The sequence below is a fragment of the Lethenteron reissneri genome, chromosome 24 (genome assembly GCF_015708825.2).
Source record: "Lethenteron reissneri isolate LAM-NWPU_2019-01 chromosome 24, ASM1570882v1, whole genome shotgun sequence".
In the NCBI taxonomy this organism is placed as follows: Eukaryota; Metazoa; Chordata; class Hyperoartia; order Petromyzontiformes; family Petromyzontidae; genus Lethenteron; species Lethenteron reissneri.
In genome coordinates this window covers 19,011,586-19,036,919 of record NC_083802.1, presented here as the reverse complement: position 1 = coordinate 19,036,919, position 25,334 = coordinate 19,011,586, and the positions used below count along the sequence as shown (strand labels likewise).

Genomic DNA, 25,334 nt, shown 5'->3' with positions numbered 1-25,334 from the left:
AAGCCGGTGTGAGTAGGTTAAACGTTGAGTTTTATAAGGGCACCACGGGGTGAGCAGCCCCTTCCCACCCAGCCCCACCCTCCCCACCCAGCCCCACCCTCCCCACCCAGCCCCACCCCACCCAGTCCCACCCCCCACCCAGCCCCTCCCAGCCCCACCCTCCCCACCCAGCGCCTCCCCACCCTCCCAGCCCCACCCTCCTCACCCTCCCCTCCCAGCCCCACCCTCCTCACCCTCCCCTCCCAGCCCCACCCTCCTCACCCCTCCCAGCCCCACCCTCCCCACCCAGCACCACCCTCCCCACTCAGCCCCACTGTCCCCTCCCAGCCCCTCCCTGCACGACTGACACAATCCCCTGTGGGCTGGTGTAACCAGGAGAGGTTCCTACCAGTAACACGTTGTATATGTTTACTCTGTAAAGAGGCAGCAGTGTGGTGTTACGAGGTTCAGAGTTGAAATCCAAATCGGGAATCAACTCGGCCAATCGCGATTGCTTTGGGGTCGACAAGTTCCCGTTTGGGACGCCACCAGAGATTGAAGACTGCACTGAAATGTTCGTGCTATTTGCACCATCGGCTGAGAGCTGAAAATTGGACCAGATTCTCCCCAATCAATGCCCATTAAGGAATGATGTGAGAATGGTGGTGGCCTGAATGTGATTGAATCTAGTGTGTAAATAGGTGACTACACATCCAAACAAACAACCTCACTCGCGAGGAGGCAAGAACAAAAATGTAAACGCATGAAACTCAAAACTGCAACCCCCCCACCTCTTCCCTGATTTGCACGCCGCTGATTCACACGCGCGGTTTCAAATCCCTCGGTCCAGCGCGGTGGAATACTCCGTGCCCGCACTCGGTGTGACCATGCGCACCGACAATCGGCACAACATTTAAGGTAATGCAAATGTTCACGCGTCTGCTGAATGTCACATTTGTATTAAAAGAGTGAATGCATTGAATGATGAGCACCAATCCAGTTTTTCTGAGAGTCCGAGTACCCCGGCCGCCCACCCGCTCGCAGCCAAGTCGACAAAAACTACTCGTGGGCCACCGGTGAACTATACAGATTTTTATTGTAATGCTTACATTTAGCTAAATAACATAAGTGTAACATAAAATGTTTTTTTACTAATGTTGAGCGTAAGAACTGTTACAAATGAGCAGCTCAAAAGCAACGTATATATATAGCTATTCAAGTGACTAACGTCTTTTTTTTTTAAAAAGCCACCGATTTTGTTTGATGAAAAACAAAACAATAAGAATTACAGAAATGTAAAATGTAATAAAGTACAGATATAGACACGCCTCTCTGCAAGACTGGTCCTGCAGAAACCTCGCGCGATTTCTCTAAAAACGTCTGACCACCAAGCGCCAGCCTACGCCACCGTCAATCGCCCGGTGTCCGTTAACCTCGCCGCGCGTGTACGCGGGCGGCGTTGTGCGCGTGTGGCGTGCACACCGCAATCGCACACCATCGTCTGCGTCACAAGCAACAGCATTTACACGGCTAACGTTCCGAAATACAAAAGAATTTAGACAAACCGTACGCAGATATCTGTAATAACTGTCGGCTATTCATTGATGTGGGGAAAACCATAATTTTACGTCCCACCCTAAAATGTTAGATTTCATGGCGATGTTAAAACACTGCGATATCACCAAGTCATGTGGAAAATGAAAATTGTTCCAACAAAGATTCACATTTTCATGTGCGCACTATTTTACAAACATTAATTCTCTTGATTTCCAATTTTAACGGGGCAATCGGAGGAACAGATTCTCGGGGAGCGTGTGCCCCATTCTAAAAAGCAGGTTTAAAACCTTATTATACTGTACTTGGAAAAATCCATATATATTACACATAAAAGTAGAACACTTATTTACAAAAATCCATCCAAAAAGATAGTTTCGTAAGATTTGGCAGCATTACAAAGTAAAATGTGTAATGTGTTGCTGTTCGCCCGCGTACGGAATGCTCCACGAACAAGCCACAGCGGTTTCAACGAACGCGACGCCGACCTAAGGACCAAAGTGGGTGGCAAAGACACTGAACAACAACACTCTGCCAGGACAGCATGGCAGGCAACCGGCCACTTCAGTTCTCCCGCAAGGCAGGGCAACACCGCCCACCCCCCACCCCGGTCGTAGCTTTGGTCAAGTTAACGTGTGCCACCCCAAAGGGAAGAGTTCACCCTGTGCAAGGACCTGTGTCGACGTGCGCGTGCTGTGCACCGTTGTCGTATTAAAACACATTAAATGTGCACCCGCAGAGCTGTTGTACGAAGTTGTGGTTAGACTTCACATGCTCAATTTGCACCCTCTGGACATAAACAAACGTTGGCAGAGTCGTTATTTTTTTTTTGAAATGTATAACGGAGCAGATCTCTGGTGAACGGCAGTCACTTAAATAACACCGCTGTCCCTTTTCATGACAGCTTCCCGTGTGAACATCCACCGTGAGCAGAGGTGACGGCCACCGAGCCTGGCTTCCCTGCGCCGCACTCCCCCGTTGCCGCTCCCAAGGCCGCACTACCGCCTCTCAAGTGCGCTTTCAGTCTGGCATGCAGAGCAAGGCCACTTCCAGCAGTGCGTTGTGCTCCTCACCTGCTATTGTGCTCGATTCCCTTTTGTGTGTCCCAATGGATGCTTTACTCAAGAATATAGATCACAGCACTGTCCTTTAACAGGGAGGAACAACACCTTACAACACCATTTGTTTATGCACAAGTGGACAAACTGGTGCTTGGTAAGCGGTTGCTGTCCGGTGGCCAAGATGACACCCTACAGCCCACGTGACGAACGCCGTCAAGCGAGGATTGCGTGCACCTTGAGCTTCCGATCTGCGACCGAACGAGAGCGGCCCCGGCCACCCGCCCCTGTCGCCTACCACCCCCCCCTTCCGCGCTCGTGCCGCATTCACTTGTCGGTGGCACCGGCCCTCTTGGCCTTGATGAAGGCCATGCCGTGCGTGCGCAGGTGCGTGTTGAGCGCCGCCTCGCTGTCGAAGGTCTTGCCGCAGACGGTGCAGCCGGTGGCGCCCGTGCCGTGCTCGGCCGCGGGGTGGTGGTGGGACGGCTGCTGCGTGCCCCCAGGCTGGTCGGCACCGTTTTCCGGGACGCCGCCGCCGCCACCACCGCCACTACCCCCGCCGGCCCCGCCGCTCAGCGACTCCCCGGTGCCGCCAGCACTGGCACCGTCACCTCCATCCCCACCGCGGTCAGACGAGTCGGTCTCTATGGGGCTGTCGTACGAAATACAACGGGGATTGTATTAACGCAATGAGATGTACAAAAAAGCACATATTGGGTCTAACATTTAGAATACATTAAATGTTACTAAACTTTGAAATGACAGTTCAATTCAAGTGTCGATTCTTTTCAGTCTCATTCGTACTGCTTTGTTTCATTAGCACGAACGTAATATATCATCTGCATGTATTTTGCATAAACTATAATTAACCAATCCTTATAGGCAAATATCGAAGCATACATCGCAAGTGTACGAATACATTTTAATTCGATGAATGAACGCCCCATTGCCCGCCCCCTCTCCAGCCACCCTGGGGCTCCGTGTACCTGGCACGCATGCGGTGCACGATGTAGAGGTGGCGGTTGAGCGACGGTTGCGATGTGAAGCAGAGGCCACACTCGCTGCACTGCCACGCAATGCCGTCGGTGCGGTGCTGCGGGATGTGGCGTTGGAACTCCTCGCGCTTCTCCGTCGTGAACTCGCACTTGGCGCACATGTATGGCCGGTCGGGCCCACCGGCCTCGGGGCCGCTCGCCCCGCCAGCGCCGCCCACGCGCAGGCGCTTGACGGGCCGCGTGATGGCCTGGGCGCGGGCCTCTGGCACGCGGCCCTCGTCGCCGCTACCCCGCCGCTTGTTCCCAGCCTGGGTGGGTGGGGGGGCGGTTAAATGTAAATCAAAGGAAGACGACGCAACACAATTTAATGTGGGAGAACAGATGTGGAGCTGGCGATTCGGTGATACGAGAGGGGAGGGGTAGAGGCAGGGACGAGCCCACGGAGGGACACCAGAGTACACGGTCAGACGGGTACCCACCTCCGGGCTGGTGTTCTCCGCCTCGTCGCTGCCGGCGCTCATGCCCGGCATCTGGGAGAAGTCGGGGTCCTTGATGCCGTGCATCAAGCGGATGTGGTTCTCCAGCATGAAGCGCTTAGTGAACGTGCGCTTTGCGTCCTCGCAGTACCTGCGCTCGCCACGGGAAGGGAGAACGTCGGAAGGGTTGCAGGTGCAGGGACAACGCCACCACCACCAGGGTAGCTCATGGCAAAGTAATAATTTCCCACCCCCACCCCTACAGCGATGTTAATTTGTCACAATTTGGGATCAATGAAAGAATCGACCATCTCGTTGGCACTTGCGTTTTCCTTTGTCGTGTCTCGTTGGTACAGTTGTGTTAGCTCCATTTACCTAAAAGGTATAAAGTGCATGCAATGCAATCATAACAGGGATAAGTTAAAAGACCACTGTAAAAAAATATAGATTTTGATAATGTTGAAGTTTTGTGCAAAACTAGCTTCTACTGGCCAAGACTAATTAGATAATCTATCGAAATTGAAAGAAATCAAATTAACTTTAACCCTTCGGATAGCTACCGTCTTAGTACTCCGTGGAATCGAATAATCAGATAATATTATTCAAATGCATGCCTACCTTTACTAGTTGGCTGTGTCGGGTGGTGGCGTGTTTTAACGACACATTTATATAGTTACGCGATCTAACCCAAAAACCTCTTGAGATTATGGAAAAATATTGGTGAATGAAATGGTCATGCCCCAACAGCCCAAAAGGCCCAGATACCAGAATGTGATTATAATTTGCATGAATCAAAGGTAATCGATTTGTACACACACGATTTGGTGCATGTTCCACGATTGTAAGGATCGATTTCAACAAATGTATTGATGCATCGTCACATGCCTGGTAAGTCGCCCGTGAGCTTCACGTGCACGCAAGCGAGTTCTCCACTGGGTAGTGTGTGTACGCACCCGCATACATAAGTGTGCATGCACATACACGTACGTGTGTGTGTGTGCCCATATGCATGTGATCTCTCTCCAATTGGTGGTGTTAGCGTGTGCGAGTGCACACAAGTGCATGTGTGTGTGTAGAGGTGTATGCGCTCTCTCCAATAGGTGACGCTTGTGCGAGTGCATGTGCAAGTGCATGTACTCACCAGCAGGTGTACACCTTGCGGATGCCCTCGTGGTTGATGCGGATGTGGCGCCGCAGGCTGTGCGAGGAGCTGAAGGAGCGGTCGCACTGCCGGCAAGGGTACTTCTTTATCGGCTGAACGCAGAAAAACACTACATCTATAAAGTACTAAATCCCATATCAAAACAGCAAATTGCTGCTCGGCGCTAGCGCTGTCGGCTTAAAACGTTCTTGAACTGAACACCGACTGTTGTTCTGCTCTTGCGTAAAGTGCCGTAAACTTATAATTTACTTAGAATATATCCAGTCATATGATTATAGATAGCCCACTAAAATAATAGGGAGAAATTCTAGAGATAATTACATATTTCAAAACATCTATTTATCTCCCACCAACCGCAATGTACTTATTACATTTTTGAACTCTCCTGGTCCCACTTTGTCCAATATTGCCCACGTGATTTGCTTACACCAATCAACGTTGCATAATGAGGTCTCTACAAATATGCAAGACATTAGAAATCGGTGGGAAATCTAAAAATCCATCTCCCTTGTGTATATCCGCAATAAAAATTCAGCTTGTATGAAAATCAAGCCACGGGACTTGCATCGCATGCACGGCACGAGCGACAAATCTGAATGTGCCCCCTCATAATCGCCAACAGATTAACTACATGTATATATATTGAACTTCTTTTGCACCATACGTAACCAACTCTGATGAATGCTCAGTGCCCGAGTTAAATTTTTACGGAAATTGTTTTACTTCGCAGCGTTCGCCGAAAAAGCGTGTCGCGACAGCAGTGTCAGCAGCTCACCTTTCCATGGACGCGCTTCACGTGGCTCACGTAGACCTCGCGCTCCGAGAAGTGCTCCTGGCACTCGGAGCAGGTCCAGCCCGAGTTCTTCAGCCGCAGGCGGCGCCCGCTTGCCGGCCTGCGGCTGCTACTCCCGCCGGTGCCTCCGCTGCCCGCCTTCTCCGAGGTGGGGACACGCTTGCGGCTGCTGGAGCCGTTCACACCGGCCTGTCGACCCGGCTTTCAGAGGAGACGTGGGGGGGGGGGGGGGGGGGCATACAACAGGGCCTGAATTTCCTAAGTTCTTGATATTTTGTAAAATGGCACCGAGTTAGTGACCATCAGGATAATTAAATCCGCACTTGTCAATAAATGTAATATTCTCGCAAGCATGGCTGATATGCCACTCTAATAATCCGCTCACGAGAGTTCACTGGCAACAGTTGAGGCGAGGCGTTAAGACTTTACCCTCTCGCGCAAGCTGCTCCAACAACAGCGAGAGGTGAGGGGGGAAGAGGCCTCACCTTGGTGTTCTGGTCGCTGGCGCCGTTGGATTTTGCCGAGCTCTGGCTCGGTCCCGTGGGTGCCTGCACACCAGGCAGGTTGGGGGGCCCCTCCGAGCTCTTCAACTTCCCGTGGGAACTCTGCAGTGGAGGGGGGGTGCGGGCGTGGGGGGCGGGTATCACGATCAATCGGTATTCCATTTGATAACTTTGCGAGATGCAGTAAAGATAGTGGCAGTTGTTTCTTATTTTCATTTATGATGTTAAATACAACAGCTTAGCAGGGTTGAGCGCTGATGGCGCCTGGAATAGGCGACCATCATAAATGGCGAGTGTTACATCGTGTCAAGTTTCACATTCAAGGTCATTTGTTGAACCAGCTTGAGACCGAGAGACCACGATAAGTCTTACTGCAAGCGTGACCAGGGTCACCAAAATGAAAACATGTAAAAACAAAACAAAGTACTGCAACAAAGCTAACAGATATCAAAACTAAAACAGCCATGTCACGTGAGAAATATACAACATTGCACAAAGACACATCAATGCCAAATCGTAAACTCCCTGCAGCGCAAATCAACTTAGTCAGGTTATTATTCCTAGACTGATCAAAGTACAATTACAGAGATATCGAAAAAATATATAAGGTAGGCTTTAGACTAACTGTGGGGCTGTGTGGTAGACAACAGAGGGTACTTCAGCAAAAGGTGATGTTGTATTGTACATCTATGCCCACACGTCTATGCTCACAACTTTACCAACTAGCACAAATCAGCGTGGTGACGTATGGCCAAATAACCTTCATGACCCATACACCAATCGGAGGCTCTCATCCACCAGTGGACTGACTAAGAATTGTAATATTCAAATATATCAGCATGTCAGGTATACGTTTGTGTGCAGTAGTCAGGATGTGTATACATCGTGAATGTGCAGGCTGCGTAAGAGCAAGCAAAATATATTTTGTGTGCGTGTGCATGCAGCGAGTAGCAACATAGTTACACATGCTGCACTGCCATCTCAGTGTTCAATTGCTGATCATGCACACACTCCTTCGGGGGGATAGTGATATCTGAAGCTGGCATGGACATCCCCTCCCTGTAGTCGACTCGGCCTAAAATGATCACCCAGCACGGTGTAAGATATCAACACTGAGGGGGGGAAATGCTCCGGATTGTGCTGTTCCAACACCTCTGATGAGCACGGCTGGCTACATACGTTGCGAAAGAAGTTCAACATACTTACATACATACTCCCAACCCCCTTTCAAGTCATGACGGCAAGAGCACGTAGGCACATGATTATCTCCTGCAGTTTACCAGGGCCAAAAGGAGGGTTCAATTGCGTTTCTTCTGAAGAATCTTAGAATACAACGGACGGAACAGCGCCAGCCAGACCTTAACATGGTCGAGCATGAGCTGCTTGTGCGCGTAGAGCAGAGCGCAGTCGGGGCACTTGAACACGGACACCTTCTGCTTGGCGACGTGCGTATCGAAGTGGCTGCACAGCAGCGTCTGCTGCGTGAACACTGTGTCGCACATGGAGCACTTGTAGATAATCCTGTGTGGGAGCGCACACACGAGAGGAGAGGACTCAGGCACGGGGATGGGATATACCGCTCTCCCGCGAAATACAAGCAACCGATTAAAGGTTACTCTTTGGTTCTTTCGGTAAAGTCACGTAGGTATAAAATAAAATAAATCATGACGTTTCGGGCGCAACACAAGCGTCCGTCATCAGGTGGGAAAGCATGGTCTGCTGCTGATGCAGAGCTTTCTTGTCTCGCAGTCTGTTAAACGTTCTAACAGAAGAGTGAAATCCCTCCCCGTAGAGGTGATTCAATCTTGATTTGAAGCTTTCGTGACTGCAGGAATCGATTAAAGGTTGCTAAAGACATGTGAACCAGAAACCTGGAAACTGACAAAAGAAATGGAGCAAATGCCAAACAGTGTGCAAAGAAGCATGGAGAGATGCAAGCTTGGAATTCTACAACACACACGAATTTAAAAGAAATTATACATTTCAATAAACTTTCGATGCATTATTGCATGCCAATTAAGTATTATCATCATTATAATTGTATTACTCCGATTATTAATTGTGTGCTTAAAAAGCGTGTCACTCACTTCGAGTCGCCGACCTTGACCCCCGGGTGCTGCGTGTAGGCGTGCGAGTGGGTGCTCGGTGCCGACTTGAACGCCATGGGGCACAGCGGGCACTTATAGAAGACCTCACAGTGCGTGCTCTGGATGTGCGTCTTCAGGGCGGGCAGCTCGGCAAAGATCAGCCCGCAGTGCACGCACCTGACGTGTGTGAGCACGACAGCAAAGACAAAGATCCCGTGCCATACGGAAAGTGAAGACATATTCCAGCGAGATCGTCTATTCATTGGCGCGTCCTGTTTTTATAAGTATAGCTGCCAAAATGCAGCATCAAAGATTCTTGGATTTTTTAGTTATTTAAAAACATTCCCTGATTTGCCTAAAAAAATGCGCCAATAGGTATTCGAGGTTTGTAAAGGCAATGCATGCATGAACAAGGCATGCATGAACAAGGCATGCATGAACAAGGCACACTGATAATCCCAAAACAGCCTTGGCCTCCGTAAGAAGGTTGAGAGTAATAAATCATGTTTATTAGGCTGAGGGGCGGTACAGTGGTTTGCGCACTGCGCTATAACTCGGAAACTCGTGTTTGATTCCCGGCTTGAGGCTGATGAGTGATTTGTGAACCGGTTGGAGAACTATTAGATAACTCTACAAAGTGCCAAAATAATTACCCAGGGCAGAGTTATTGATGCATGTCGAGTATAATGAAAACAAAATCCACAAATTCATCGACACTCCTCTGTTATTTTGCTTCAATGTGGGAGAGCACATCTTTTTTTGTTTCGCAGGCCACAAGCAATTACCAAAAAAAGAAAACACGGAGAACGGCACCATCAAACAAGGGAACAGAAGGCGGCCGTGCAAATGTGGACTCAGGCAGAGACCTCACCTGTATCCGACCTTGCGCGTGTAGTGCAGGCAGATGTCCTTAATGTGCGACTGGAAGTGCGATGAGCGGCACACGGCGCCACACTCGGGGCAGGTGTATGGCGACTTGTGCTGGTGGATGCGCGAGTGTGCCGCGAAGCTGCACTTGTTGGGCAGCAACATCTGGCACACCTGGCACGTCTGCACGGACAGAGCCACGAGCGTCAACATTCGGCACAGCAAAACGTAAACAAACAAGAGCGACGGTCCTGCCAACCAAATCACCCGAAATGCACAAAATTCCGTCAGATCTCAGACACTAAGCAAGGTTGAACCTGGCTAGGAAGTGGATGAGAAGCAAGTGTTTTCCACAAATTCTCTAACAGACGAGAAGGAATGATAATCCTGACTTGGATTCGCAACATGTTTGTAATGCTTAAAAATATCATTTTTGTTTGTCTCCTCTATCTGACTGATGATCGAGCATCAACAATTTCACTAAAACTTGTTGGTAAATATTCTTAGCATTGGTCTGGTTACATCTGTAGTGAGTCGCAGATGTACTCTTGGAGGGAACACATTTATTTAACACCAACACATGGGGTAACTGCCCCTTAAGAGAATAACAACCTATGCTGGTGACCACAAGGCTAACTACTAATAACAACGTAACTCGCTACTATGGACTGGGACCACAGCCGGATCCAGGTCCACGTGTTGGAGACTCGGAGAACGTAGAGCATAGACTAAGGTTTCTTCAGGATGAACAACAACGCCGATCCCTCTGGGGGACCCGGCTTATATTCTCTGGCGTGGCTGGCTCTGCCCTTCGCCACGACCACCTTCCAGAATCCTCGAGCAGGATCTGGACCCCGACCACGTGACCACCCCTAGCCCCCACTTGGGGCCCCTCTCGGGTCAACCAGAGTGCCATGGCCTTTAGTAACCACATTCCTACGGCCGGGCACTCCCACAACCTATCCTATAGGGCTGGTACTGAACGCCAAGCGTGGTGCCACCCAGCGCTATAATTCAGCGCTGACCGAGCCCCTCTAGGGCAGGTACTACACCCACACCACGTGGTATCCGCGATGTTGCTACATCGCACGCCGTGCCTCTCTAGGGCCGGCACTGTACAGTGACATCCCGCGATGCCACTACACATCCTAGAAGGTCACACAATTGCGTGCGAGGGGCAATATATCTGTTGAGTCACTATTGTATCCTGCAGGGATTGACATTTATTACAATTCGGATGGCTTTATGAGTTACCTATGATCAAACTCAATTTGAGTTTTTAATACAGGAGAGTCAAAATCTACAACCTTCGAAAATCCGAACCATAATTGCCTATCCGCGAGTGGCCAGCGGGAGGCGGTATAGTGCCAGACTTCTCACACACACCCAAGTGAGAACACATCTCCCCCAATACTCGCTTTGCCTCCACTGGCTCCATAATATGGCTCCGGATCAGCTTATAGACTCACTGGGGAACGGATGAAATTTGTCACGGGAGGTTTTTTTTGTATCTTTCAACGCATCAAAATTAAATTTGTTAAATGAACACAACGAACGTACACACCTTTAGTAAAGTCACAATAGAGATACTTCTTTTTTCCACCCAATATAATTTTTTTAGGAACCCACCTGGGTGGCCGCGTCGTCCTGCTGCTGGAAGTGCTTCGCGAGCGACGGGCCGTCCACAAACTGGCGCGAGCACTCGAGGCAGCGCGAGCCGTAGCGTGTCAGGCGCATGGGATCCTCCTGCAGGGGAAGGGCGGCTGAGGGGCTCGGGCCATCCGAGCCGCTGATCACACCGCCTGACAAAAACATTATAATAATGACAAAAATATACTTTAAATCGACTGCTGAAGGCCTCCCATGCACGCTGTGGTGTCGGTCACCATCACGGGGAGCACTGGGGTTGGGGGGGGTTGACTGCGGTGGTCAGTACGGATTCACCGAACTAACGAAGCGAGCAAATACGCATAACATAAAATATTGCGTGAAATTTTTTTCTGGCAATTTGTTCATGGTGTATGAGAAAGGAATTAGGTTTAATGAAGAAACCACACGAACCAGAAGAGGGTACAGTAGTTTACATACGTGCGAGTTCAAGTGTACCGGACTGAAAATTTCACGACAGCGTTAAAAACATACGAATGCACTGGAATTGGAGGTAATTCGGATTTGAGAAGCATTAGGGTTTATGTTGTATTACATCAAATTCGATACTCTACGCAAAATGTCGGTAAACTATAAACGTTCATCCCACTCTCCCAGAACTGTACTTGTAGACATCAGCCACAACACGAAGAATAACGCCAACGGCGACATCTTTTTTTTACTAAAAATTGCAAATGTTGGCTCTCGACTGTTGTAACAAGTAATTGACCAACTACTGCAGGACTTGGATTTATATAGCATCTAAATGCAATCACAGTAATTGAATGCGGGGGTGGGGATCAAATGATGAATCCAATGAAATGAGGAAATTAGAGGAAGAGAGGAAATTTGGTTGCTTTTGGGAAACAAAACTTAACAATTATAAAAAGCATACAAATGTACCTGAAGATATTTTCATAGATGTTATGTTTTCAGAAGTCGACTGTATATGGATCCAACACATGGGGACAATGAAAATGGAACTAGAACTAACAGGTGCACACAAACGTACGGAGATATGGGTGCTTGGAGTTAACCGGGAATAAACACAACTAAAAAATAAAAGAGCTTAGTGGTGTTGGGATGGACACATCCCAAACTTGGAAGATGGCCGATGGACGAGAATGTGATGGAAATAAATTTAAAAGCAGATAATGCACCGATGACATCCGCTCAGGTGCAGAACATGATTGGTGACATCACGTCGCATCGGAAGGCCTTCATAAAAATGGTTAAAGTTATCGGTGGAAAGCTTCACCGAGTCTCAAAATTATTTCAGGGGGCTCCTGCATTGAAATATGTGACCGATAAATAGGACCATATTTGCATTCTTAAAATACCGTGCTACGAATAGCAACGCGCATTTAAACGATGCACAAACACACACGCGAGATCATGGACAACCCGCGCCCCACGTACCCAGGGCACTCTGGCTTTGTGAGTTCGCTGCACCACCGGCCCCGGCGGCTCCCGTGGGCGGGTCGGGCAAGCCGGACGACGGGCCGGAGCCCGGCGCCACGGTGGTGAGCTCCGGGCCCGGTACGCTCAACTGGTCGAGGGGCAGCGGCCTCATGACGAGGTGCGAGCACTGCATGACCACGCCGCGCTCCTTGTGCTGGCGCGCGTGCGACAGAAGGCTGCACTTGTTGTAGAAGACGAGGCCGCGCGAGCAGTGGTTGCACGTCACCTCGATGCGCAGGCTGCGGCGGGCGTAGTGCCGAAACAGGCTCGCCTCCAGCGAGAACGAGTCACCGCACTCGGGGCAGCGGTAGCCGCTCGTCGGGATGGCGAGCCCGGCCGTCGCTGGAGGGGTCAGGTTGGGCGTGTAGAGCGGCACGGGGTTGGCGCCGTTGAGAAGGCGGTTGAAGGCCTCCACCACGGAGCTCTGTGCCCCGCCAGTCTGTCCGGCTGCAGCCACCACTTTGCGCAGCAAAGGCTGGCCCTGGAGCCCGGCGGGGCGGCCAAAGCCCACGTGCGATGCCGTCTGCACGTGCGTGTCCTTGGCCAGAACGACGGATGACACCGACGGGGCTACTGAAGTCACCACGGCGGGGACCGAGGTGATGGCCTGGGTCACGAAGGTCACCGCCGACGTGGCCGAGGTTGGAGCGATGCCCACCGGCGCGAGCGCGGCGGTCTGCGGGATCAGGTTGAGGCTGGCCAGCTGGACGGCTTTGGGCAGAATCTTGGTGCCGACGACTGTCTGAGCAGACACGACCATGGTGCCCGTTGCTTGCTGCTGCTGCTGCTGCTGTTTTACTACATTGGCAGCCTGCAAAAGGGCCGAGGTACAAATGAACAATATTACCAGCGGTCACCACATAAATCATAACCTGAAGAAAATAAAAGGAAAAATTACTATGCAAACGAAGAAAAACAAGGTCATTTATTTATCATCGGAAGTTTCACCAAGACACAAAACTAATTTTCAAAAGGGTCCTGCATTAGGTTACGTAACCAATAACTATTTGAAGGAGTGGTGTACATGTAGCACAACACCACCAAACCACCTGGAGGTAACCCACCAAGCATACGAAAGTGTGACACTCAATGGTCTACAAAGCTCACAAACCTACTCAGTATACCGATACATCTCTTTGCCACCCCACAGACCAGTGGATTGTGCAATCCTACAAATCCAAAAACGTGCAATCAACACGTCACTTAAGTTCAAACACAAATTGTATTAATTGCATGGCACTGCAAAACATACACAGTGAATTACCTTCAAGATGGCGTGGCTGGCAGCCTGCACAGAGGCTGTAGAACCCGTCGTCGGCGAGAGGACTGTGGCCTTCATTGTGGTATTGTCCCCAAACTTGATGTTGATAACCTGCGATGGGTTATTGCCCTTTACGCTGGATCCCAGCGCTCCGGCAGAAGCAGCGGTCGAGCCAGCGGCAGCAGCGATTGCGGCTGCAGCACTTAGCGCCGCCTGCGCCGCCTTCTTCGCTGGCGCCGCCGCTGCTTGCTGCGGTGAGGTGCCGGCAGGGCTACCCAGAGGCACCCCACCAGGTGACGGTGCACTGGCACCGTTGAGAGACGACGCCCCGCCCGGAGAAGCGTCCGGCGTCCGCCTGGCGATGCCCTCCGCGTCCACGGCCGGCATCACGCGCGTCACCATCCGCGTGATCTCGCCCGACGACGTCTTGATGGTGCGAATTCGTACCTTCGGGATGGCGGGAGGCGAACCCCCGCAACCTGACAGGGAGGACGGTGCCGGGGACCCCTTGCTGCTGGTCTCACTCGACACGCTCCTCGGGCTGTCAGGCATTTTGACGGACGCCTTCCTCACGACCTCCAGGGGGCTTTGGGGTGGCTTGTCACCCAGGCTGGGGCTCTCGCTGGGCACCGGCTCCTTTGCGACTCCTGCGGGCTCCGCGGATTCGCTTTCTTGCGTCTCCTTGGTGACCGTCTCGTTCGGGATTGTTTCCACAGCAACAGCTTTCTTCGCATTGAGGGCAGCGATGGCCTCAATGCAAGATGACAGCTTCGTGCCACCTCCTGCCGCTTTCGCAAGCTGACGAGAAGCACTCGTCTCCAGCGCGGGCCCCAACTTCCCCTCCTCGTTCTTGGGCTCTTTAGCTTCGTCCCCTGTGTCAGATGCAGCCCCCGTATCTGGCTCCTTTTTGGCCACATCCTCCTTTTCCTTGTGCTCTTCGTCCGATGGTGGCTCGTCCGAATGCGGAGACTCCTCGCTCTTCCCCTCGCTAAACTGCTTATTTGATTCTTCCAACAGCATTTGTTCATCCAGGTCATCCAGAGCCTTCAGCTCTCCCTCCAGATGCTTCTTACTGTCCTCCAGCGCCATTTCTTCAGGGTCATCTTCCTTGAACTCGCCATCCCAGGACGCGTGTTCCACATCCGTGCCCTTGCTGCTGCAGTCCAGCGCCTTGAGCGTGCCGTCCGCCGGTTTGTAAGCTCTGCCGCCAACGGCGGGCTTGGCCTCGTCCGCTCGTGGGAATCTCACTCCCCCCACCGCCTTCACCTCTTTCTCTTGCTTGTGCTCGCTCTCAGGCTGAGGCTTTTGTCCCCCTTCCGGTGGTTTGAACGGCGTCGCCGTGGATTTCGGTGCCACCTCAGACTTGTACGTGCTGTCCGACGCCTTGTGTGCCTTCTCCGAGTGTTTATGCCGCGCGTCTGTTGCTTTGTGCGCATCCCCGGGCCTATACTGCTTGCCTTCCGTGCCACCTTTGCTCTGCTCGCCAAATCCTCTGGCATCACGCTTCTCCTTCTTGGCATCAGGTTTCGCCCTGCCGGCAACACCACGGTCGGTACCGCCGCTTGCGCCAGAGAACTGTGGAAATTTTTCCTCTCTGCTCGGTCTCCTCACCCCGGCGGGGAGGTTCCCGCTGTAGGTGTCCGTCGCGCTGTGTAGGCCTAGCAGCCGGTCCACGAGGAAGCTGCAGCTCTCCGACGAACGCCTCTGCATGGGCGCCGGGTCGGCCACGGCCTTGACGCTGTCCTCCTCCTCCTCTTCCTCATCGTCATCCTCAATCTCGCCCTCCTCAACGCTCGAGATCGGGCTGAACTGGCAGAAGCTCGACTCCTTCATTTCATTCTCCTCGCTCCTCAACGCCTCGGCTTTCTGCTGCGCACTGCCATACCGTTCCGAGCCACCCTTGGGCGCACCGCTGGCCTTGAAAGTCGGCTCCTGATTTCCGAAGCCAAGACCAAGACCGGAGGCGGACGCGGCTCCACCACCACCCCCGCCGCCATTTCCGGCGACGCCGCCGTTGCCGCCGCCGCCGTTGCCGCCAGCGCCGCCCGAGCCCCCGACAGCGAAGCCATTCTGCACGGTGACGTGCTCCAGCTGGGGGCCCTCCTTGGTGGGTAGCGTATGCTCAAAGGGAGCGTCGATGCTGCGCGTGTGCCGCACAATAACGCTCACGGCGCCACCGTCGGCACACAGCGCCGACTGGGCGGCGCCCTCGCCGGTCTCATCGCAGCCGCCAGGCCTCAGGCCCCCCGCACCCTCCCCCTCCTCTCCACCCCCGGATTGTATGGCTTCCTTCGCATCGATGTCCGGGATATCAAAGGCTGCGAGCAGATCATCGAAGTCTGGCGTTTTCATGTCACCCATGGTGATCAGTTTAGAGAAAGCCTGCACAGAGAAAATACATTTTCAAATGTTTCAATGAGTAGGACACACCTTGATATTATACTCAATAAAGCATGTGACAATGGGCCTTTTCTAAAAATGTGATGAATTGTAATGTCTGTATGGTTTTATTTGTAATGTCCATCTCGAATATAGTCTGTCTGATTTTTCTATCTGTCTTTTTTATAGTGTCTTATTTGCTCACACCATTGAAGTCAAGGTCAAAAGGTCAACACAGCCAATGTCACGGATGTCACCTCTGACAATTAGCATGAATAACATTTGCGTGAATTGAAAAGAATAGATTATAACGAGCACAATTCTATGTGTGGAATGCAAGAAGCACAAAATTTATAAAACATTACCATGACGCTTCTTAGAAACTACAGGACACGAACACTGTCCTCAAAAACTCCTTACATTATTATGTTTTTAAAGTACCATTACAAAATGAAAAGTGCACAAATACTACTCTGTACATTGTATTTTCTGTAGCTGTCCATACAACCTTCTTGTCCAAAACAATTAACCTTTCAGCTCAAAACAGGCAGTATCAGGTTTCTGCTGGGCTCCGGGAAAATAAGTGTGTTTGTGTGTACACGTTAAGAATACAGTTTGTACTAAAATAGTTTCACCATCAATTTAAAGATTTCCAAGGAACACAAATATCGTGTTAAAAACGTCTTTCCAAAGTTCCTGAGTGGTAAATGCTACCATAAAGACGAGAAATTGTTTCCGCAATTACAGGTAAATGTTTCGCGGCGAAGTATGCCAAACGCATTTTTTACGGGCATCGATGATCACGAACATATGTACGCAATAGAGTGGGTACCACTGTATGAATGAATTTGTTTCGCAATAACCACAGCTCTTCTTCGTTAACCATGCGCATAACTGTTTCCGTGAAATGTCATTGTGAAATTCAGGACAGAATACTATTTTCCACAGTAGAATTATAAAATTTAGATTTCCTACAAAAAACCACGCACACTTGTCTTTTTAAAACCAACTTACACAAAATCAATGGGGTGCTAAAAACTGGCTCGAAAAATTTCTACCACGTGAAAATAAATTTACCAGGTAAATATAACATCAGTTTAACCACGTAGGCTTTCACAACCAATATTATCCATGAGATTTTTCAGGTTACATCGCGTAAATACAAATGTGTCGTTAAACCCGCCACCACCCGACGCAGCCAATTAGTACGTAAACAAAAAATGACAATTCGTTACTAGTACAGCACACCGATGTGTTGGAGAGTAAGGCCACTACATTTACAATTGTAAATGTTGTGCACTAGAAATTGCAAATGTTGTGGGTTTACTCTCCAACACATCGGTGTGCTGTACTAGTAACAAATTGGCATGTTTTGTTTACATGAAAAACCTTAATAATTGGTGGCGGGTTTAACGACACATTTACATTTTCGCGATCTAACCCAAAAACCTCTAATATGAAAAATAGCATCAATTTACTTAATCATGTCAATATATTATTATATTAAAATAATGCGTTACTCCAGTAAGCAAATACTTTTACACGTATGTTGTTATATACAGCACATGCCTTACACAATGCATATCAACAGCTGGAAAGAGAAAATCCATTTGCAGTTACAGCAACCTGTCCAGGCAAAATGTGTGAACAAGAAACAACGTAATGATTCGGAAAATTGTACATTATTATTTTTTAAACCTCTGGTTAAATATTTTTGATTCTTTCGGTAAAGTCACGTAGAATATCCCTGCAGTCACGAAAGCTTTAAATCGATATTTAACCGACTCTGGTAAAATAATCAACGCTCTCTCGTAATAAGATCAGCATTCAAATACGCACAAAGCAAAATAATGACAATCTGTTTGCAATGCACACGCCTGGACGCAAACGCAACGTGCCACCCCGCCGTCGTCGGTATGAGTTGGTAGAGACCATTGGAACGTGCCAAGTGGTCATCGTGGACCCCCTTCCTGCCGCTCACTTCCCCCTCCTCTCTTCATGTCAAAACTTGCCATGTTAAAATGGCCGGCACACATCCTCCACTGCCTTTGAAATCACGTTGTCGAAAAAAATGTACACATATACATAGTAAAATGCTGCATTTGATAACGCGTGTATTTACCCACTTCACACACACACTGCTTCCTGACCTTTTACACTGCGACCCATTCAATCTGTTTTATATTTTTTCAATGTAACTCCACGTACATGCTTCTTCCGTACGTTTCTTCCGGTGGGAAAATAATTCCGCAGAGCTGTCTCCCTTACGAAAGAGGTGCAAGTGTCGATGGGTCTCTTACCTGATTACACATCACGTTCATTCAGTTCATCCATCCATTTAGGAACTATTCTTCAAATACAACAGGTTTGTAATGTGTATCCTGGAATCAACATGAATATACCCCGTGTCCCGTACACTGCTACGATGAGTAAAATGTGAATGTGTGCAGTTTACATTGATCGAAATAAATACATAACGTATCGGTAATTATCGAACACTAAACTACCGATGCACACGAGCAGACTGCATGCTCATGCCGACGTGTGCATGACAGGCCTCAAAGGTTGGGGAGCTTCAACACTGCACGAGCCGTTAATCCGGTCCCAACCTCTTAATGATTTTTTCTTTCACACAGCCATTCGCTAATAATAATAAGACGCAATTAATTATATACTGCAGCAAGAGCTGAACAACGGGATCTCCTTATAAATCAACAAGACATCTGTTCAAATTCGCTTATGTACAATTCAAGTACGAAGTTGGTAAAAGGCCCCAATATTTTTTTTACCCCTCTTTCAAATAATAGCATCGGCTAAAAATGCATCGTCACGATTTATGTAGTTGCCACGTCACCCAATTCATCTGCCAAGATAGACGACCCTGCCGTTTGTGTCTGCTGCTGACTGTGATGCTGAACTGTCAACGAGTATTTGATGATCGCAACAGTGCACCGATGTCATGCCCGACTGTACACATACAAAGATCCCAGTTTAGTCTTATAGACCAGTGGGGCAGGTGATACAAATGACGCAAACACTATGACCAATCATCCACTAAGGACGTCAAGGTAAATGAGGTGGTGGTGGTGTGATCAGACCATATACCCTTATTGACTTTACCTCCCTATTGCTGATTGTTAACACACTACACCAGGTTCTCAATTTAAGATTGGGATAACCTATGGGCAAGCCAGGATGGGTTCAGATACCATTTACCAATGATGATGACGTGCGCCGCTTGATAACAGAGCCCAGGTGGTCAGGATCGCAGTGTGCAATCCACGGGAACCACTACACTATCACTCTCCACACGTACACACAGGTCACACACACACCAAAGCACCAACCCCCACTCGCCCTCCATGCTTCCAGCCACAAAAAAAAAGCACACCACCATTCTGCATTCTTGATGTGGCACGACCACAGGCCTGCACAGCCCTTCCTGCCTCTCTTACAGGGCTGTGCATTTTATATTTCTGCACAACGTGAATGCAAAGATGATGTCACACACATTAAAAACACTGCAGAATTCGCATATTGAAATGAGCTGCCGAGATTAATCGAGCTCACTGCAGACACAAACAGGGTTTGTGGGTTTTCTTTAGTAAGCAATCCTGAGAACGTACGAATTTGACATAAACCAGTGTTGCATTAGTGTGCAGTCATGATAATGAATGTTGCTGACATACACATGAGGTTCACATTGGCATGCAAGCAGATAATTTGTAATTCTAATAGGGTGCACACACACTGAATGTGCTTTCGTCATCAGAGGCCACACACGAAATGCTATTCAAACACATCAAGTTCATTTTAGTATTCATCTCAGAACTCGTGCTTATGACAGAAAAAGCACAATACGAGCAGGTACACATACACACACACACCACTTTTGCTCTGATATGCAATCTCAACAATTATTTTCGCCGAAACACACAAACGCAAGGAATGCTCCCTAAGCAAGGTCAACACACACAGCCAACACGAGCTGACACCCTGGAATGCAGTAGCAATCGCAGTGAGTGCTTATCAAATACAACACGGCAAGAATGTTTAAAATGGCCCACCAAGATATCAACCAAAAAAGCCACACAGCCATTTTCAATCCTACGGGTTGCCAAACACCAACAACAAAACATTCCCTACATTAAAACGGGGGGTGGGGGGGAGAGGAGAGAGTGGAAACCCTGCGGTAATGATACCAAAAAAATGTACAATACCAGCGAACTAATATGAATAATCACAGCGCCAGTACCTGCATGTATTTGCTCCTAAGGGAGTCAAGCCGCGGGGGCCAGCATCACGCCTGGGCCCTCTCGTGTCGCGATGCCCTCTCTGCCTGCCACGGCAACAACAACAACAACACCACCACCAACATGGCCTCTGCTGCCACCACTGCTGCTGCTGCCACTGCCACGGCTCACAATGCGGCCGAGCTAACACCGCGGCAAGCGGCCATTACTACTCTCGCATGCCACGGGGAGGGGGGTGAAGGGAGGAGGAGGAGAGAGACCGACAATCGCCTTTTGCCTGCGCCACACGTCTTGGTGGAGCTTGGGGAGAAGAAGAGAATAAAAAAAACCTCGCCTTTAACACGCGTGTGTGCGCGTGCACACGCGACAATACGTGTGGGTAGCTTAGGGCATATTGTGTGTTCACGTGTCTACGTGTACGCGAGTGCAAGGTGTTTTTGGGCGTTTGGCACGCTTCACTGTGTACACGTGGATCGGTGTGCACGCACATTGCAGCTATTTGTCCCAATGTGTATACACAATGTGCCACGTGACGTCGGGCCAGGACTGAATGGGCGGTGTACACGTCAGGCTGTGTCTGCATAGGTGACTGATAGGGCCTCTATGTGTGTATGCTTGTGTACATGTTAAACAGTGTCCACGTGTGTGTAGCAGCAGTGTACAGCACAATATATACGACTTGCTTCGATTTCCCTTGACAAGCACAGCCGGCGGCAGCAGCAGCAACTGGGATCTTAACGCAGCCTCGGGCTCCCCTATAAGTCTGCTCAGCCTAAAACGTGGCGTAGTCAACATCAGCAATGAGGAAACAGAGGCAAGTCCTGTGCTGTGTAAACTCGAACGTACGATCGCCAACACAGCAGAAATGTTAAAGTGTTTCCCCCCCCCTTCCTTTGAGAGAACTGCATATCTCGCTAAGCAATTTAAAGGCTGCCTGATATGCGCAGGTGGCAAGGAAGATGACGTCTGGCAAGGATGGTATGTGATGCCAATCACTTACAACACTCAGTTATGCAACAAAAATGGCATTTCTACTGTGTATCTCAGAGTGTGCGTACCGACATCCTGTGCAAGGGACCGGCGTTGAATGCTCCGAAAGCGAAAAAACCCCCCACAAACTTGCATCAGTTGAGATCAAATAAAGACTTTTAGTACACACTTACATTGTTTTCCTGTGAGGCACTGAAAGCAATAACAATGGCATTTATTTATCCGGGGAGGCCTCGAGATTATTTCCGAAGAGTCCTGCCTGGATGAATGACTAAAGTATGTAACGTTTCTTCTGTACACACACAACGTGACATTTTTGCCACGCCCGGTCACCCACAGCAGCAGCAGCTTATAGGGGGCACAGGACCACAACCACCCTCAGGCAAAAAGATGTCACCCCCCCCCCCTCCCCCACTGACTTCTGCTGAAGATTCCGTCTTGACTGCTCCCAACCATGAGAACATGCGGCGATGCTAAATGTATAATGTACCCTGGTTTTACCATTGGCATAAAGCAGCTGTTCATGTCGCACCGAGTGACATATGTGACGGACACATAGGCCGGTGATGTCCTCCTGTGCCTGTGAGCACAGGTCAAACTCCACAGTTCATGAAAACGCTCGGTTGATAGTCTGCAATAGCACCAGCAGCACTGATCACCAACCAATGCTGGCGTTACACCCGGGTAACAAATACACATGCACAATGCCCTTTCATCCTTGGAAGTCAAAACAAAAACGTCTGCATCCCACTGAGTCTGCCCATGATTGTCATTGGCTGTGAATTGTCAATGTCTGCGTCTATCTCCCCGTGTGTATCCGTCGAGTCTTTCTTCATGTACTGTTTGTCAACCACGTCTTTCTTCGCATGGCTCTGCCCGTTACCTATACAGGGCTTCACTTTGCATTGGGATGGCTCTGCCATCAAACAGCAGCACTAACCATCAGTATCACCACCACCACCACCCCATTATTCATGCGCCATTCCTTCCCATGCGTTATGCAATGAGAACATAAATGCCCTTCATTGTGGAGTGCAGACACGTCACAACTTGGCACAAAACACAATAAATTGGTACATATGAATACAATCTAGTTTGATTTCTGTAACAGTGTCTGTCAGTTAAGGCACTGACACTTGACACACTGGCTGGACTCTGCCGGGCCAAAAATGTGAACAGCCTATCATAAATAACCCCCCCCCCCCCCACTTACCATTCTATTAATCGGACAAAGCAATGTCAATATCAATGACATTGCCCATACAATGGCCGCATCTCAACAAGAGTGTGAGAAAGCATAAGGTGGTGTAGAAACCAAGACGTAACACGTGTGAGTGAGATAAGTCGTACTGTGCACCAAAAATTCGTGATATGCAGACAGGAGGACAGTCGATGTGTTGAGCTAAAGGGCAGTATTCGGGTCGAGTGTTGAATCGGTGCAATACAAGAGTAGTGTGTGGAGAGTGTGAGAGAGTAAAATGTGGATTCAGTGGGAGAGACGAAGCCAATGAGTCAGAAGAAGTGGTTGAATTGGAACTAGGTGGTGGTGTAATACAATTGCAAAATAATGCGAGTCTGTGGCAGTGAGTCCCTGCGTGTATTGTGATGGTAATGTTCTCAACAGATGTAGAACAAAGGTTGTGTATTGGATGTGCGAGACGTGTAGTATTTAGTAGATGTCTGTAGTGATGTATCATTAGGTTGTATTTAGTCGGGTGTATGGAGCTGAAGAGTCAGCATGCACGTGTTGATCGAGGTGGCACACGGGGAGTGCACCACTTTATTGTTTGAGTTCTGCATTTAATCATTTAATATCCATCTCAATGGTTTAATATCCATTGAGATGGGTGTTGAATACAATACACCCCACTACCTGTACATGAAAGGTAAAAACCAGGTGAAGTCATCGATACAAGAGTACATTCCTCGTGAGGTTAATTATTAAGGACCGTCTCGTCTTAACATGCATTGCGACTCTTGAAATAGTGAGGGGTTTTTTTAGTGAATAAAGAAAAAACACGGCTCGTTATTTTTGTTGGCGACTCCTGGGGTGTGTAGTGTATTGAATGTGTACCCCTTTGATGTGATGCAGTCGAGTCGGTCTTCAATGTAGTGTATACACAGTAGGTGTGTAGGTATAGGATTAAATATGACTTTGTATCTTGTGTATACTGTACGTGTGATATACAATATGCGCATGTAGAGTATGCAACACGTGTACTGTATACGTGTATACAGTACATGTGTATACAGTAAACAGCGTTATTCGGTGTATTAATGTACAGCATATACATGATTAAGTGCACCTGTGTATGTGCATTCAGTAGAGTGTATACAGTACAGTGTGTATATACAGTACAGTGTGTATACAGTACAGTATGTGTACACAGCACTGTACCGTACATACAGTACACGGTGTACAGTAGATTTGCGCGATTTAATTAGAAAACGACTGCGCCGCACACCCACAAAGCCCCAAAACGTCAAGCGGCCAGCAACAAACGGCACTACATTAAAGTCGCACCCGATACAAAGTCGAACATGTACACGTGTCCGAGTGCATCACGCACGCGTGTGCGTACGTCCAAGACGTACGAACCATCCACACACGACCATAAGAGTCCCCGTACGATGTAGCAGACGTCAGACCGCGTTGTTGTTGTTGTTGTGTTGTTGTTGTTGTGCGTGCGAGGAGGCGCTTCTCTCTGTGTGAGCCACCCGACCTGTCGGCTGGGCAGCCATGAAGGAGGCGGCCCCGCTCCCCCCCACCTCGCAGGGAGACGCGCGGCCCGCAGCCTCGGGGAGCAGCTCCCCCCTCTGTGTCTCTCGCCCTCCCTGTGTGTCTCTCCCCCGCTCTCTCTCTCTGTGTCTCTCCCCCTCTCACTCTCTCTGTGTCCCTCGTGCGCTTTACGAACGATGAGAAAGCATCGCGGAAGGGAAGCGCGGCGTGTGTGTGTCGCTGTCGACGCCTGAGTCTTGGCTCGGGGTGGGCCTCTTTTTTTGTGTGTGTCTGTGGGGTACAACAATGCCGACCGTGGCAGCACCACGTGACCCACCTCCCGGCATGCCCCGCCCGCCTCCCGGCATGCCCCGCGCGCGCCGTGGGGCCTCCATCCTCGCGTCGTAGCCTCTGAGCTGCCCCCCCGCACCCCGATCCTCGCTTGCTTTATAACGATTCGATTTGGGAATTATGAAGTTACCTTTCGTTTATGCGAGTGCTGTATTGCCGAATTGTACTCTCTATTTAAATTATCTTAATTCGTATTTATTTGACTATTCTATTTTCAAGTTGTATTTTTTATACAAATCCCCCCCCCCCCTCTAAAGTATGTATATATGCAGTACTGCATTATACAAGCAGTGTTGTAAATATACATCGTACATAACGTCAGTTATTGCAAAAGTTAACCAACATTAATCGCAACAAATTAATGTTTTAAAAGCTGTGAATCGTGTATTTCACTGTTGAGGTTCAGGCATGTTCGCTGTAACGATTTATGCACCTTTTCATGCTACAGGCCCTTCAAATGCTCGCTTTCACATTTACTAAATCGCACACGCGTTCAACATTTGTTGAATATAATTAAGCACCTAATTAGTTAAAAGATTACAGTACCCCCCCCCCCCTCGTTATAGAGATCACGTGATGTGGCGGTACAGTGCACACTATTACTGTATCGTTGGGTACAGTGAGAGAAACAAGATGGCGGCACGAGGGCTGGGTTCCCGCGCTGGCGTACTGCGCATGCGCATTGAGCGCGCGCGGCTCGTCAGGTCACGTGGTGGCGGTGGGAGATTAAACTAATAAATACAAAAAACTAAACTATGCACAACACTCGCCTGTAGCCCGTCCAAGGACCGGGTGTGTT

General features: G+C 49.4%; 1 protein-coding gene across 4 annotated transcripts; it reads right to left on the bottom strand.

Moving 5' to 3' along the window:
- Positions 1–1,056: 1,056 nt before the first annotated feature.
- On the bottom strand, positions 1,057–24,486 carry ZNF532 (zinc finger protein 532). 4 transcript variants are annotated; one of them, XM_061558591.1, is made up of 14 exons: positions 24,189–24,233; positions 20,478–20,557; positions 13,847–16,225; positions 12,541–13,393; positions 11,104–11,276; positions 9,479–9,657; positions 8,608–8,784; positions 7,879–8,041; positions 6,503–6,622; positions 6,000–6,218; positions 5,204–5,316; positions 4,066–4,213; positions 3,578–3,894; positions 1,057–3,243 (listed from the first exon to the last, which is right to left on the bottom strand). In XM_061558591.1, exons 2-14 carry the CDS (start codon positions 20,481–20,483, stop codon positions 2,919–2,921), a joined length of 5,172 nt encoding a protein of 1,723 aa, XP_061414575.1. In that variant the 5' UTR covers positions 20,484–20,557; positions 24,189–24,233; the 3' UTR covers positions 1,057–2,918. The 4 variants fall into 4 exon arrangements, with proteins under 4 accessions (XP_061414575.1, XP_061414577.1, XP_061414574.1 ...); XM_061558593.1 differs by lacking the exon at positions 20,478–20,557 and having other exon boundaries at positions 24,189–24,486; XM_061558590.1 differs by lacking the exons at positions 20,478–20,557; positions 24,189–24,233 and adding an exon at positions 18,523–20,361.
- Positions 24,487–25,334: the final 848 nt, after the last annotated feature.